The 16,329-nt window shown below is 41.9% G+C and overlaps 1 protein-coding gene across 1 annotated transcript in view; it reads right to left on the bottom strand.

Moving 5' to 3' along the window:
- Positions 1 to 9,485: 9,485 nt before the first annotated feature.
- The window catches only part of SYNJ2 (synaptojanin 2), a 96,544-nt gene continuing 89,700 nt past the window's right edge, over positions 9,486 to 16,329 (bottom strand). The window contains 4 exon segments of the mRNA XM_047732911.1: positions 9,486 to 11,784; positions 13,239 to 13,390; positions 15,212 to 15,230; positions 15,232 to 15,320. Of these exon segments, the coding sequence (XP_047588867.1) occupies positions 11,068 to 11,784; positions 13,239 to 13,390; positions 15,212 to 15,230; positions 15,232 to 15,320 (977 nt within the window). The 3' untranslated portion in view covers positions 9,486 to 11,067.

Genomic DNA, 16,329 nt, shown 5'->3' with positions numbered 1-16,329 from the left:
CAATGACATATAGTGTGATGTTAAAATATTAATAATCTGATGTTACTGTACATTACACAGAGAAAATTTCCAGAATGATAATGTTAAAAATAATTATTTCTAGGTAGATTTTGGGTGAATTTTTACCTCTTAATACTTTTCTGTAATGCTGAATTTTTATGAGTATGTTTTGATACACTATTGTAAAAAGGTAGCTCTACAGAAAATTCAAAATTCAAATCATAGCCTCTATTAGTCAAGTTATTGCAACATACATAAGCTAGAGTATATCTTAGAAGAAAAAAAGATAAGTTAAAATATCAGTAAAAAGGGAATCTTAAATATTGGGACTTCATCAAGACAAAAAGCTTTTGGACAGAAAAGGAAATAGTCAACAAACCAAAAGACAACAATGGCAGAAGATATTTGCTAATGTCTTATCACATAAAGGGCTATTATCCAAAATTTATAAGGAACCTATCAAACTCAACACCCCCAAAACAAAAAATCCAGTCAAGAAATGGGCAGAAGACATGAAAAGATATTTCTCCAAAGAAAACATACAAACAGCCAACAGACACATGAAAAGATGCTCAACATCACTTGGCATCAGGGAAGTACAAATCAAAATCCCAATGATATCACATCACACTGGTCAGAATGGCTGAAATTAACAATTCAGGAAACAAGAGATGTTGGCGAGAATGTGGAGAAAGGGGAACCCTCTTGCACTGTTGGTACAATGCAACAGAATGCAAACTGGTACAGGCACCCTGAAAAACAGTATGGAGGTTCCTCAAAAAGTTGAAAGTAGAGCTACCCTATGACCTAGCAATTGCACTACTGAGTATTTATCGAAACGATACAAACATAGTGATTGGAAGGAGCACATGTACCCCAATGTTTATAGCAGCAATATCCAAATAGTCAAAGTATGGAAAGGACCCAGATGTCTACTGACAGATGAATGGAAAAAGAAGATGTGGTATGCATGTATGTATGTATGTATGTATGTATATATGGTGTATAAATATATATATTATATATTCCATTATATTAATTATTTAAAATATGTATTAATATATAACTACATATTAATATAATTATATTATTATATTAGTAATATAACATTATTATATATTAATAAAATATATTATTAAAAAGAATGAAATCTTGCTATTTGCAATGATGTGGATGCAACAACAGGGTATTATGCTAAGCAAATAAGTCAGAGAAAGACAGATACCATATGATTTCATTTACATGTGGAACTAAGAAACAAAACATGAACACTGGGGAAGGGAAGGCAAAATAAAATAAGATAAAAATTGAGAGGGAGGTCAACCATAAGAGACACTGAACTCTAGGAAGCAAACTGAGGGGTGCTGGAGGGGAGTTGGGTGGGGGGAAGGGATAACTGGGTGATGGGCATTAAGAAGGGCACTTGATGTGATGAGCACTGGGTTTATATGCAACTGATGAATGGCTAAATACTACCTCTGAAACTAATACCAAAAAAATGACTCTTGAATAGTAATTTTGTTCTTATAGATTTTTCTCTGTAATGAGATTACCCCAAATAGAACTATTTACAAATTTAAACTCTAAACTTCTGCTTCAGTAATAGCAGGCTAGAGAATTTGGAACCACCTCCCATTGAGGACAACCAACAAATCTAAATGAAATGTTTTTAACCGATCAAAGTGCTAGCAAAAAAAATTATTGACAAAAATGTAGGAAAAGGCAAGAAACCAGAGAGGAAACCAGCAGTCGAAACTACTTTTGCTTGAGGAAAGGATGCCACTGGCATATCTGGCAGCCCCTCTGCCTAGGTATTTACAAAAAAAATGTTCCCCGTGGCCAGATAATTTTTAAAAGGTCCTTCATCCTCCAGCACATGGCTTGTGACATAGGGCAGGGTTATATTTCTGATCCCACTTAACGTTCTTAGCTGGGCATCTTTGTGCAAGGCCCCACTCTGTGGTCATTTCTAAAGCCAAAATAAACAACTGAGAGACTGAGTTGTGGTTTTGGCAAATTTGCAAGGTGAAGGGGACAGAAGTCAAAGACTAGGGCTGGCCAAGGCAGTCTGATAACCCAACACATTCATTAAGTTGGTACTGCCAAGGGCTATATATATGAAATAAGGGTGACCTGGAAGTAAACGTCCCATGTTCATGACTCTTGAGTGGTCCAGGGATTTGCAAGCTAACAGTTTAAATCAGAGATCCCATACTGGTGGTGTCCCCAGACATCTGAGAAAGGAGGAAGACACATTCATACCAGCACTTAAATTATTCCTACAAATACTTTTCCAAATGGCATAATCACTAAACAAAGATAACTGGCATACAAGGAAATAAGATGCCACAAATGGGAACAAATAGAAAAATCCCCTCCTCCAAAAAGTTTAGAGATATTGGAAATATCAGATATAGATGATAAAATAACTATGGTTACTACTTTAAGAATAAAAGGTTGAAAGTTTTCTAGTAACAGGGAACTAGATAGTGACTTAGATTTTTAAAAAAATTTTTTAAAGATTTTATTTATTTGACAGTGAGAGAGAGAGAGAGAGAGTGAGAGAGGGAACACAAGCAGGGGGAGTGGGAGAGGCAGAGGGAGAAACAGACTCCCTACTGAGCAGGGAGCCCAATTTGGGGCTCAATCCCAGGACCCTGGGATCATGACCTGAGCTGAAGGCAGATGCTGAACCGACTGAGCCACCCAGGCGCCTGTGACTTAGATTTTTAAAAAATACCAAAAGTAGATTCTAAAAAAGAAAGCTGAAATTACATTAGATACAACCAAAGAAAATTAGTGAACTGGAAGAGAGGTCAGAAAAATTATTCAGAATTCAACAGACACCAGAAGATGGAAAATAAAGAAGAGAGGATAAATATATAGGCAAATAAAAAGGTAACAAATTCCATCATATGTTTCATGAGAGTTCCAGAAAGGAGAAAAAGAATGTCCCAGAGGCAGTATTAGAAGAGAAAATGATTGAAAGCTTCCCAGAACTAATGAAAACTCCAACCCACCCACAGATTCTAGAAGTTCAACAGCTCCAGAGTAAGCAAATAAAAATGAATCCACATCTATACACAGCACAGTGAAACTGCAGAAAAGCCAAGACAAGAGGAAAAAACTTTAAAGGAACAACACTTAAGATTGTTGCTAAGTTATCAGTCAATGGAAGCTTGAAGACATTGCAATGGTATTGTCAGTGTGCTGAAAGAAAACTATCCCATCCTAGAATTATACATTCAGCAAAAATGATGACATTTAAAATATTAAGATGAAATGGACGTTTTATATAAATTAACAGTTTACCACCAAATGACTTTCAATAATGAAAATATTAAAGGATGTACCTCAGATAGAAGATATGTGATTTTTCCAGAGGTGCTGAGATTCAAGAAGAAATGCAGAGCAAGAAAAGAGGCAACTATTTGGATAAATTAAACGAAAATTGATTGTACAAAACGGTAATAATGACTTGAGTGGTTGTTAAAATATATAAAATTAAAATATATAGCAACAATATTTAGGATGGCATATACAGAGTTAAAGTGTTCCAGGGTCACTGCCCTATTCAAGAGGAAGGTAAAGTAATGGTTAACATTAGACTTGGAGAATTTAATGGCACATGTTGTAATTTCTAAGATGACCAATAAAAATATAGTCAACAGGGGTGCCTGGGTGGCTCAGTTGGTTGCGGCCTCTGGCTTTGGCTCAGGTCATGATCTCAGGGTTCTGGGATCAAGTCCCGCATCGAGCTCTCTGCTTGGCAGGGAGCCTGCTTCCTCCTCTCTCTCTCTCTGCCTGCCTCTCTGCCTAGTTGTGATCTCTGTCTGTCAGATAAATAAATTTTAAAAAAATATTTAAAAATAAAAAAAAATAAAAAACATAATCAACAAAAATAGGATACAAGGACATATAAATTAGAAGAAAAAGAAGCATGAGAAAAATCCAAAAGCAGGCATGGAAGGAAGGGAAAAGAAAGAAAGAACAGATAATACAAAGAGAAAGTATAGACAACATGGTAAAATTTAAACCCAAATATAGCAATTATTACATTAAATGTAAATGGACTAAACATCCCAGTTAAAAGATAAATATGTCAGGCTAGGTAAGAAAACAACACTCAATTATATGTCATTTATAATAGACCCATCTGAATCATGAGAGCACAGAGAGGTTCAAAATTTAAAAGACAGAAAAAGACATGTATTGCAAATACCAAAAGAAAGATGATATAGTGATATCAGATAAAACATACTTTAAGACAAGAATTATTCAAGAAAAGAGGGTCATTTCATAGTTAAAAAGATTAAATTCACCAGAAAATAGTAAATTTTAATTGCATATAATGTGAGTATATGTCCCAAAATTATATAATTCAAAAACGGAGAAAACTACAAGAATAGACACCATGGAAAATTTAAACCTATGGCTGATAAAACAAACAGACCAGAAAATTATGGGGAGAATACAAGATTTGAATTACATGCTTTCCAGAGTTGAGCCACTGAAATAATATTTAGAGCACTGTACTGAAGGGATAGAGAATGTGCATTCTTTTCAAATTTGACCAAATAGTTGAAAGAGGTAAGCACTGATCTCAAGAAATTAGAAAAATGAACAAAATAAAAAAATAGAAGGAATTTAAAAAGAACACAAATTAGTTAAACAGAAAACAAACATAATATAGAATCTCAAAAAAACTTGATTCTTTGAAAAGGCTAATAAAATCAACAAACCTCGAGTGGACCAGTTAAGAAAAAAGGCACAATTTACCAATATTAAAATGAAAAGGAGTTATCACTATAATGTAAACATCAAAAGAGGATATTATGAATACTTTTAGGTCAGTATTATTAAATTTTAGAATAAAAAATTCCAAGAAAAATAAACTTACCCAACTTGTCCATGATGTAGAGAACTTGCCTGTGAAGTAGAAACCATTCCTATGACTATCACAGAAACAGAATCAGTGATTTTAGAAAATCTTCTCACAAAGCAGCTATAGACCCAGTTGACTTCACTGGTGTATTCTACCAAAAATTTAAGGAGAAAGTAATTTCAATATTGAATTCTTCCAGTTAATAGAAAAGAGCATACTCCCCAACTTAGGAGGTTAGTGTAACTTTGATACCAAGAACAGTACAAAAAAGAGAATCTCAATTATGAATATAGTTGCAAAAGCCCTAAGCAAAAATATTGACAATCTAACTCCAGTAACAGTTTAAAAGACAGTATGATCTGGGGGTGCCTGGGTGGCTCAGTCAGTTAAGCATCTGCCTTTGGCTCAGGTCATGATGCCAGGGTCCTGGGATTGAGCCCTCCGTTGGGCTCCCTACTCAGTGGGGAGCTTGCTTTTCTCCCACTCCTCCTCACCTGTGCTCTATCTCTGTTGCTATCTGCCTCTCTCTCTAAAATAAAATCTTTTTAAAAAAGACAATATGATCTGTTCAAGTTGGATTTATATCAAGAATGTAAGGTTGTTCAGCATTGGAAAACTGATCAACATAATTCACCCTATTAATGAACAAAAGGGGGAAAATCATAATCATTTCAATTCATGTAAAACATGTCTGATAAAACTCAAACTATTCATGAAAAAGATGAATTTAGTAATCCATGAAAAGAATTTCCTTGACCTAATTAAGAGGATGTCTAGAGAAGAAAAAACAATAGACACCATACTTAGTGGCAAAAATATTAACACTTTCCATTTCAGGAGAATGTCTGTTACCAACACTTCTATTTAACATTGTACTAATTGTCCTACCTACTTCTAGAAGGAAAAAAAAAAGGTATACAAAGGTACAGGGATGGGAAATCAAGACATAAAACTTGTTTGCAGAGGATATGCCTATCTACATAGAAAATCCAGAAGAATCTACAGAGACCATATTTTATCAATTTTAAGACACATTAAAAATTATTTTAACAGCTTTGTAATTGGGCTGCATTTCACAATAGATAAAGAGTCATAATTAAGTTAGAAGCCTCTCTTAGTTTCTTCAGGCTGCACCAAAATACCACAGACTGGGTGGCTTATAAACACGAACATCTAATAATCACAATTCCGGAGGCTGGATGTCCACGATCATGGCGCTGACACGGGCATGTTTCCCTAGCTCATAAACTGGCACCTTCTTGCTGTGTCCTCACATGTGGAGAGCGCGAGAGGTCTCTGTGAGGTCTCCTTTACAAGAACTCTAGTCACATTTGTGAAGGCTCTTCCCTCATGACCTAAACACCTCCCGAAGTCCTCACCTCCTAACACCAATCATCTCTGGGGGTTAAGATTTCATCATACGAATTTGGGGGGGGCACACAAACTTTCAGGCCATAGCACCTTCTCAAGAATAATAGAATATATATGGCATATCTTCTAATGCTATGGTATAATGTGGTATATGGATGGTGGTGTAGGCATACTGAAATAGAGTAAATTGTTAGAATTTTATGTTTAAAGAGATTGATACAGTCCATACACAACAAACTCATATTTAAGTACACCAGCAAAAAACAGCAAATAAATTTTAAAGTAAGAATTGGTAGATATACTTACGGTATTAAGATTATAAAAATGTTATTTAGAGTACATAGTAGAAGTGCTTAGTATAGAATTCAAATGTCATGATAGCAGAATTCCTTCATTTAAAATATTTTAAAGGAAAAATATAAAGCAAATGTAGCAAAATGTTAATTATTGTTAAATTTTGGTGAGGGACATATGAGGGTTCAAACTATTCCCTCTGATTTCATATGTATTTAGAAATTCTGTTTAAAACTTGGAGAAATGATTACATCCTTAAAGGAAGAAATATATTACAGTCCTAGATTGAAGAGTCAATCTTATAAAGATGTCTATTCTATTCCATGCATTCCCAGTAAACAATTCCCAATAGGTTTTATTTTTTTTTAATGGAATTGATGAATTGCTTCTAAAATTTATGTGCAATTTCAAAGAGTCAGGAGTAGCCAAGTTCCTCTTAAGGAAAAGAATGAGGTAGGAGGGCTTGTTTTACCGGATACCAAAGTTAAAGAAAATTAAAACTTAATAAAAATTAGCATAAAAAAGGACAATGTAGGATTGGCACAGGGATTGACAAGAAATCCAGTGGCACGGAACAGACTGCCCAGGGGACAAGGTCTAGAATGGCAGGATGAGGAATGTAGGGTATCTCTCCCTCAGAGAGGCATCTGTTAAACAGGTCAAAATTAGCAAAGGTAATCATTCAACATGTCTAGACATTGACCAAAGGCTTCAACAAACTGATTAGAGTTAATTCAACAAAACCCAAGAAATCTTGGTAAGAATAATGGGAGGAGGTAGGAGGCTGTTACATTGGAGAACTGTGTGCCCCCCTCCCCCTGCTTGAGATCTGCCTTATGGAAAGACCCCTTCCATTTGGGGTATAGAGGAATTAAACATCAAATATGTCTCTTGTGCACTCTCTCTCTCTCACACACACACACACACAATTTTGTATCCTACAGTGAAAAAAAAAATTATTCTATATCGATGAACACACTTCAAAAATCAATCCTGCCCTTGGCCACAGAGCAAACTTTAACACATTTTAAAAAGTAGGTTCATCTAGGCCACATTCTCAGGTCATAATCCAAAATATTAGGAGTAAACAATTTTTAAATGTCAAATCCTTAACTGTTGGAAAATTACTCTCCCTTGGATGAGAGAGAAAATAAAAGCAAATTAATCTAGAAGGTAATGAAAAGGAGCATATTTCATGCCAAAATGCATGGGGTGGAATTAAAGCTATAATCTGGGGAAAATATAGAACTTTAAATATTTTTACTGTTAAGTGAGAAAGTCTAAAGATAATGGAATCTAGTGCTACTTTTAATTAAGGAATTAAGAAGAAGAAATTTAGAACAAAATTAAAAAGAAAAAAAGATGTGAATTAAAGTTGAAGTTAATGAAAATGTTTTAAAAATCAACAGAAAAAAAATTAGAAAGGCTATATAAATCCCAGTGTTATTTGAAAGTGCCAATGAAATCGAATAACCCCTTGAGATACCTAATTAAAAGGAAGGAAGAGCAACGGTTTATTATTTAATGAATGGTATACTGTAACTATCCTTCGGCAAGGTGATGTTGGCCCCACTTCACACCATTAAAAAAAAAGAGGAACTCAGAGGAATAACTAGTAATCACATTTCATTCAGAATAGAAGGCAAGATAAAGAAGATATCCCAACATTCTTTCATATCCAAAAAGAAACAAACCATATTTTAAAAAAGAGAAAAAATATTTAATAAGCATTTTTTACAACTGCAGTACAAATTATCACATCAAATAAACATGACAGGGTTTTAATTACTAGTCACCCAATAAATAATTTTTGCAGCTTTCTGATAAAATTATTTCATTACAAAGCGAACGTTTTAATGCATTACTTTCCTTGTACTTCTATGTATCTGGAAAATTCTATTATATCTTGAAATTCAACAACTGTCAACTTTTACAGGAATTACTTGAGCAGATGTCCTAATTTCAGTCATTTACCGGAACGTATTTTAAAAATAGGCAAGAAGTCGGAGAAGATTAGGTTGGAAAAGGGAATATAATTGGGGTCACAGAGACAATGCTGAATTGTAAAGTTCTGTGCCTCAAATTCTCCACGGTGAACTGCACTGTCTTACAGAGCGGTAATGAAAGACACTGCAAGGTCTGTGTGGGGGCACAGAAAAACCAAAAATAAAAAACCCACACAGAGAAATCCCCAGGGTGGCAGCTGCTGGTTGTTCAGGATATTTAACCAACTCTGCTAACCTAGGAAACTACCGCCTCTTAAAATACTGATCTAAAAACTAAGTAAGGCAATTCCAATTGTCTTTAAGAGAGCATTGGTTCGTGAACCTTACATATGATCACTTCAAAGTCCAGTTTGTTGTTCACAAAATTTGAACAGCCCTGATCAAATACTTGTTCGATTCTTTATGCTAAACGACAGACTTTTTCTTGCCACCTGCTTCCCGAGGTCAACACAATTCTGTGTTAATACTGAATGTCAGATCCTTAAGAGCCTCCTGTGTGATGAGCACCCTTCTTCATGAAAATTCTGTTCTCTGTCCCATTTATTGGTTACTTGCATCTAGATCAAAGAAGAAACCTGAAAATTAGTCCTATTTCCAGCTTTGCAAGCAACCGCTGTGTTGCATATATCTTCTTTCAAAGTTCAAAGGGAATGTTTGAATGAGCAAATCTTCGAAGTACTTTTAGTAGCAATGTGAATCCTGGCAAATTATTTAACTTCTCCAAGCCATTTACCCATCTTGTGTTCTTTCTCCCCTGAACTGTTCAAGAATTATGTTGTTTGTGTTCGTTAGAGGTAAACGGGATATAAATTACTTACAAACTACAGAAAGAATGCTAATCAGCCAAGGCCAGAAATACCCTCTTTTTAAGACTGGTCAACTACATATATTATCTGTTTATCCCTGTGGGTCACTCATATCTTTTTTTAAAAATCAGTTTTCAAATGAAATGCGATACATGTTGTAGTTTTTTTTGTGTGTGTTGCATGCCAGATTTAAATCATCTGCCATGTACCTTGAGAGTGGCAATGAGAGATCATCCGAAAATCCCAGAGGAGGAAAGGGAATGGTAACCTCCCCCACCCCAGGCAGGACGATTACTGCCATCCCAACAATCAGCAGTTAGTGTCATCCTAACCATTTGTCCGGTCACATGAGGGATAAGACAGAGTCACCGCTGTATGATTCTAGGATATTAAATCCCTTAAATGCGGTATGTGGCACCCTCAGATTTCACCTGTGAACTTGTTAGCAAAAACATCGTATCTGCTCCAAACGGATTCTAGGCCTTACAACATTATTCGTAAAATGTCAAGTCATCTGGTGATGTCTTTCTAAGAGACTGAGTAGGCAAGAGGTGGTGTGGCACATGTACAGACAAAACACCCCAAGAAACAAAAAACACAAAACCCAGTGAACATATGGATAAGCAAACCCCAAAATGCTGCTCTGGGATCTCTTACCTACAGGGACAGGTGGTACTTTCCCTCCTGAAGCCACAGCCAGGCAGCCCAGACTAAACGAAATAGTCTTCCTACCCTAAGGATGAGGACCAGTACTATAGGCCAGCTGGAGTCTGCAGCTTGGTGCTTTTTCCGTTTGGAATGCAAGGGGAGAAAGAAGCCAAGAGGCTTCCTTTAAGAGGGAAGAGCCAGTGCATAAAAACGGGTTTAACTCGCACACCTGGGCTCAAGACCGCAGCACGCTGCGGGGCACGGAGCCACTGACACACGTGGGGAGGGGTCCTCGGCCAGCTGCAGCCCGGCTAGCTAAACTAGAGGCTTCCAACCCCAAACAGTGCATGACGTCATCACCCACGCAATCAAGCTTCCTGCACCTGTACATACAAACAAGGGCTCACGGGAATGTGTCACCTGGTCATTTGGTTGATCTGCGGCTGCTTTCAACTCTGACTTTTTTTTTTTTTTTTTTTAAACCCCGGGGTCAGCAGGCCATGTACAGCGAGCCCGGCCCCCTTTCAGGTGCTACCGCGTCTGCAGGTGGCCCGCCAAAAAAGTCATCCCCAATCTGCGAAGTACAAATAACATCTTAAAAACACCACAGACGTACATGCAAAAGCTCGGACAGAACTTCTTGGCCATTATCAACTGGATTCCCTGTCCTCAGAGCCACACAGTGAACCTGACCCGAGGTTTCTCAGACCCGGGAGAGAAAACTAAGACGCATGAGTCTAGACTAAAACCCGTCTTGGGGCTGGATAACCCCCATTGCATTGACTGTGAGACACAATTTCTGTAAACGACACCAGAGTGACAGAAGGACAAGTGTTTTCTCAGTGCGCCTTTAAATAGAGGTCTCTTTTGCGGGGGTGGGGTGTGGCTGGGGGTGTCGGATAGGGGTGGGGGTCGGGTGGGGGCGGGGGTGTCGGAGGGGTGTTGGATGGGGGTGGAGGTAGGGGTGGGGGTGGGGGCCGAGGCCGGGCTTCCCTGTGGAGAGCCGCCCTGGGAAGAGGGCACACTTCGTGCGGCCGCCGCTGTCCCCGCTCCCTCCTCATGTGTTCGCGAGCGGGTCAAACACCTGCAGTACCGTCCTCTGGTCCTTGTCGCCGCTGGTCCCGCAGGCGCCTACGTCCCCCGGCCCGCGCCCCGGAGGCAGCTCCTGGGCAGCGGGGGCGGGGGGTGCTCCTGGTGGGCCCCCGGTCCCCGAGTCCACCGGGTCGTTGCTCTGGGAAAGCCAGGCGTTCTTCGGCAGGCTCGGGTGGTGGAGAAGGCTCCAGAAGGGATCCCGACAGTCCCCAAGGGAGGCCGTCTCGGCCAGGGGCTCCCTGGCGCCGTGGGTGTCGGGGCTCGCCACGGGGGAAGGGCCGAGGCCAGCGGGTGGAGGGGACAGGGGGCCGTCGTCGTCGGGTGGGCGAGCTGGGGGCTGGTGGCCGCCGGGGCTGCCAAGGGCGAGCGCCTGGAGGCCGTTGCTGCTCTGCAGCACCTGCAGGTGGAAGGCGGCGGGGGCGGACTTCTTCCTCCTCGGGGGCGCCCGGGGCGCGGGGGGCGGCTCCTCCGGCGGGTGCGGCGGGACGGCCTCGGCGGGGCCATGGCCCGGGGCGGGCGGCCCCCCGCTCGGCTTCCTCTCGGCGCCCTTCCCAGGCTGCAGCGATCTCGGTTTGGGCACGGGAGGGGCGGCTGCTAGAGGAGGGGTTTCGGGGCTTGTCTCTGGGGGCCCGATGGTAAAATGGACCGTCTGCGGCCCACACTGGTCTTCCGGTGACTCGGGCTGAGGAAAGGCAGGACAGAGAGGGTCAGTTGGTCAGCAGCCAGCACTGGGGGTGCGGAGGCAGCACCCAGACAGGGTCCGCAGGGGGGCAGAGACCGGGCTCAGCGAACATTCTAGCAAATTCGAGATTTGAGAATGTCTGGGATGCAGAAGTGTGAGCAGGTAGGAGAGAACGCAGGAGGGACACACTTCTGTCAAGTGCAGCAGGTCCAACGACAGAGGAGAGCAAACCTGAACCCCAGGGCCGCATGGTCAATATTCTGAAACTAGTTTGTCCTTTGTTACCTGAGGAAATGGGGTTATGCTCTTCCTTTATAAAAATCAAACCTGCGAAAACTATCTTCTCCCGGGCGCCAGCTTTGACAACTCAACGTGTACCGCGCGAGGCCGGAGGAACTTATGTGAGGGTGTTAGGCTCATCGAAGGGCTAACAGATCCGCTGGCTCCTTAAATCTTTGATATTTCACTACAGTAGAGGGCAAATTTCTCACAGGAACGTCGCTTCCTCGGTTCTGACTCAAAAGGATCTTAAAAAAATGGCACGGGGCAAAAGGGAGCTTTTGCACCAAAGGAGCTGTTCTATCCTAAAGAATCGGCATCTCCACATTCCCTCTGATCCTTGAGCAAACGAACCGCAGACACAATCCTTCCCCACCAGCCTCTGACTGTGAACTCCTGCTCCACGGCCTGGGGAAAGGACCCATTTCTGTCCCGGCTTTTAAAAGACAAGACAGAGCAGGCCCAGGGAAGAGGAGGAGGAGGGAGGTCTGCTTTGGAAGGAGGCAGGGCAGACGGACAGACACGAGGTGCAAACGCGGGGCAGACCAGTGCGAGAACACGGAGCAAGCACCAGAGCCTCATCACACACGTTGTACAGGTGGAAAAGCAGCAGCCGCTGGGGCAGGGCCAGCCGGCGGATTACCGAGGGTCCCGTTACTAGAACACCGAGATCAAACGGAAGATCCAGATGTCTCTAGAGGTGCCAGTCTTTGGGCTGCCACTGTCCTGACAAACTCATGTCTCTGAAGCAGCAAGCAAGGCTGAGAAGCTTGAGAGCGAGAGCAAAACACAATCTGCAAGAAAAGTGGCAAGAGAAGTGTCCGGGCCCCGGGACCAGAGGCCGCGCAGAGTGCGTCCACCCTGCGGATCCACCGAGCGGTGAACAAAAATCTGTACCCGTGCAACCACGTGCACATGACACGGACACACGCCATCCCACAGGGACTCTGTTTGGAGGCTCCAATAGAACATTCGGGAGGCCTGATACCTCCTGGCTGTTCCATCGCCGGGAGAGACTCCTGGTTTTTCTGCTCAGCGAGAACCAAGGACATGGCAGGGATGCGAAAGAGGAAGCGATGGCCACGCGGTGTCCCCACGGACAGGGCCGTGTCTGGGCCTCCTCTCCCCAGATACGGAGCACCTCAGCAGCAAGAGGCTTTGCTACAGCTTCTTACCTTCCCTGTCCTCCTCAAGGTTGGCTTCTTGATGGCAGGGACTCTGGGTGCAGGCCGCCGGGGCAGGAGCGGGGCCACCCCTGCTGAGGGCTCTGGTTTGGAAGGGCCGGGGTCCCTCGGGCTGTGGCATTTGGGGGCGTCTCCTGGGGCACCTGAAACACACAGATGTACGGACAGCTGAAGTGGGCAGACAGGGAGAGTCAATGCCTGATTTAATCTTCAGGCAGTCCACATCCTATAAGTAACTTGCTAAGTCAACATATTTCCTTTTTTTCTAAAGACAAAAAAATCTGAGTGCTGTCAGGACCAGCCAGCTGGGTTCAGCCCCCAGCTTTCATGTTCACTTTCTCAACGAGGATGGTCTTCATAGGGGATCAGTGAGGCCCAGACATTATGTGCAACGTTTTATGACCGTGTGCATTTCTCCGGGGAGATAATCCGAATTGTCTCAAAATCTCAGCAGGGCTTCTGACCAAGCAAATGCTGGGCTGGGATCCTGGGTAGATCTCAGACCTCAAACCTCTCCTAACCTCTATATTCACAGAACACTTTTAACAAGTAGCTTTACTGAGATATAATTCACATGCCATGAAAGTCACTCTTTTTAAGGTTACGATTCAGTGTTGTTGTTTTTTTTTGGTATATTCCCAGAGTTTTACAAACCGTCACCGCTATCTGATTCTAGAACACTCTCATCACCACAAAAAGGAACCCTATTCCCATTAGCAGTCACCCCTCCATTCCCTTCTCCCCCAAGCCCTGGAAACTACTAGTAACTTCTCTCTGTATAGATTTGCCTATTCTGGACACTTCCTATAAATGGAATCAGACAGGGGTCCTGAGTGGCTCTGTCGTTTTAAGCATCTGACTATGGATCTATGCTCAGGTCATAATTTCAGGGTTGTGAGACTGAGCCCGCAGTAGCTCCTCACTGGGCATGGAGCCTGCTTAAGATTCTCTCTCTCCTCTCCTCACCCTGCTGATGTGCTCAAACAAACAAACAAACAACGAAATCCAGATAATAAATAACCTTTGGTGTTTACCTTCTTTTAGTCTGGCCATAGTATGGTCAAGATTCACCCATGATAAAACAGATATATCAATACATTCTTTCTCATGGTGAATAATATTCTGTTCTACAGTTACATCACCTTTTATTCATTAATCAGTGGTGGTCTCATGGCTGTTTACATCCATACCATTGTATTATTATTATTTTTAATAAAAAAGAAGCCATTCATGATACTGTTATCCTACCAATGGTGTTTCTCAACCTCTTAATTCATTCCTTCAATGTTACTTGGGATTCCAAATAAGTTAATCAATATCCTGTCTAAAAGCAAGTAGACAGCTGTGAAGGCTCTTCAGAGCGCATGATCTCTCCTCTCCAAAAAAGATACTTGTACAAAAATCAAAAAAAAAAAAAAAAAAAAAAAACAAAAACAAAAAAAACCTCCCCCAAACCTCAAAATATTCATACCAGCAATTTTGAGTTGATTATGAGTAAATTAACATGGGTTGAGAAGTAACAGCACCAAAAATTTAACAGGCAGCATAGTGGAGAAGAGGTTCCTGTCTGACAGTAAAGAATCTGTACTTGCTGGTGATTTCAAAAAGTTTTGTGCCTGAAATAGGGATGGTTCCCAAATTGTCTCTTTTTTTGGAGCTGGCAGAATGAGTTAGTTGCCTGGAGCATTATCCTTTTCTAAACTTCATTTTCATTTATTTCAATCTCTACCTTAATGTGCTTCTTAATAATCTTGGGGGTTATTCCATATTCTTGCTGAATTTTAAATGTATAATTTTAAATGGACAATAACATTTGTAGTTGGAATTTTATAAAATGTTGCTAAGGTGCTTCTAATTTAATATTGCCTCCAGCGGGGGAAAAATGTTATTTTTCTCTTCTAGGGCCCTCTTGAGTAGGAAGATGCATAGAAAAGACCAGAAGGAGAAGCCAGCAGAACACTCACCGCCCCTGGCTTCCAGGAGGACATCGGATGGCTGCTTCTGCCTCCTGAGCGTTGGTAGTTTTGATCTGCTTGACGTTATAGGGTTTACTTATCCCCGTCCTGGCTTGGGCTTCAGGACAGAATCAAGAAGAAAAGCGTATGAACGGAAGCAAGAAAACCAGGCTCGCCTGGTTGGTCACCCGCCTACTGATCAGTTTGCAGGGGTGGGGGGCACGGGGCTCCATCAGACCGGAGTTAAACACCAACTCCAATCGAGACCGCATCCCTCCAGGCTCCTCCTCCAGGAAGTACTCTCGTACCAAGAAGCGGAATGCAGTAATTCCGAGCTGACAAGCCTCCTCTCCCAAACCGGGTGGTTACAGGTCTTTGCAATGTGGATAAACCACTATCTATTTCCAGGTCATACCGAGAAAGCATCATCGGAAGCCACTTTTCCCACAGCTCAGCATAGTTATTAAAACCCTTTCCACTTTCTTCTTGAAAGTGCTTTTTCTACCTCTTCACCTTTCTCCCTCAACCTAAACCTCCGGGTAGCCACTGATGAACTGCCTTCACTACCATCAACCAGCCATTCCCCAGTCATTCCCGCCTCCTGCTGTCACACGTGACATCTGGTCCAGCCTCCCGGGACAGTTCACCCCCACCCAGCACCCTGGCTTCACCTCCCTCACCTCCATTCCACTGACTGCCACCTCCTGTCCTCCTGAGCAGCTCACGGCCATCCTCTAGAAATTTCCATCTCTAAAATCCCTCCTCACTCATTACTAGTGCTCCCCTACTGTGCCATACACCCCTCCTCTTCTTAGCTTCTTCCCTCAAAACAACTGATCTGAATTTGTCCTATTTTGCCCTCTACCGAGCCCTGCTCCATACACCAAGGTCAAAGGCAAGCCTTGGAAAGGAGAGAAGATGAGTCTGGAGACTAACAGTTCCACCACACAGGGACACGTGGGATTTTTCATCAAATAAGATTTTCTCTCTAACACCCTGTACAACCACGCAGAAACCTGATAACACATCTGCTCCTGAGTTCTGGGTCTGGGAACGAGCTGGTGGTCAGGCAGAGGGTAAAGAGATGTAGGTCTCTGTGTTCACTGAGAAGAGGCAATCCCACCAGG

This window comes from Lutra lutra, chromosome 6, assembly GCF_902655055.1.
Source record: "Lutra lutra chromosome 6, mLutLut1.2, whole genome shotgun sequence".
Taxonomy (NCBI): domain Eukaryota; kingdom Metazoa; phylum Chordata; class Mammalia; order Carnivora; family Mustelidae; genus Lutra; species Lutra lutra.
This window is presented reverse-complemented; position numbering and strand designations above follow the sequence as displayed.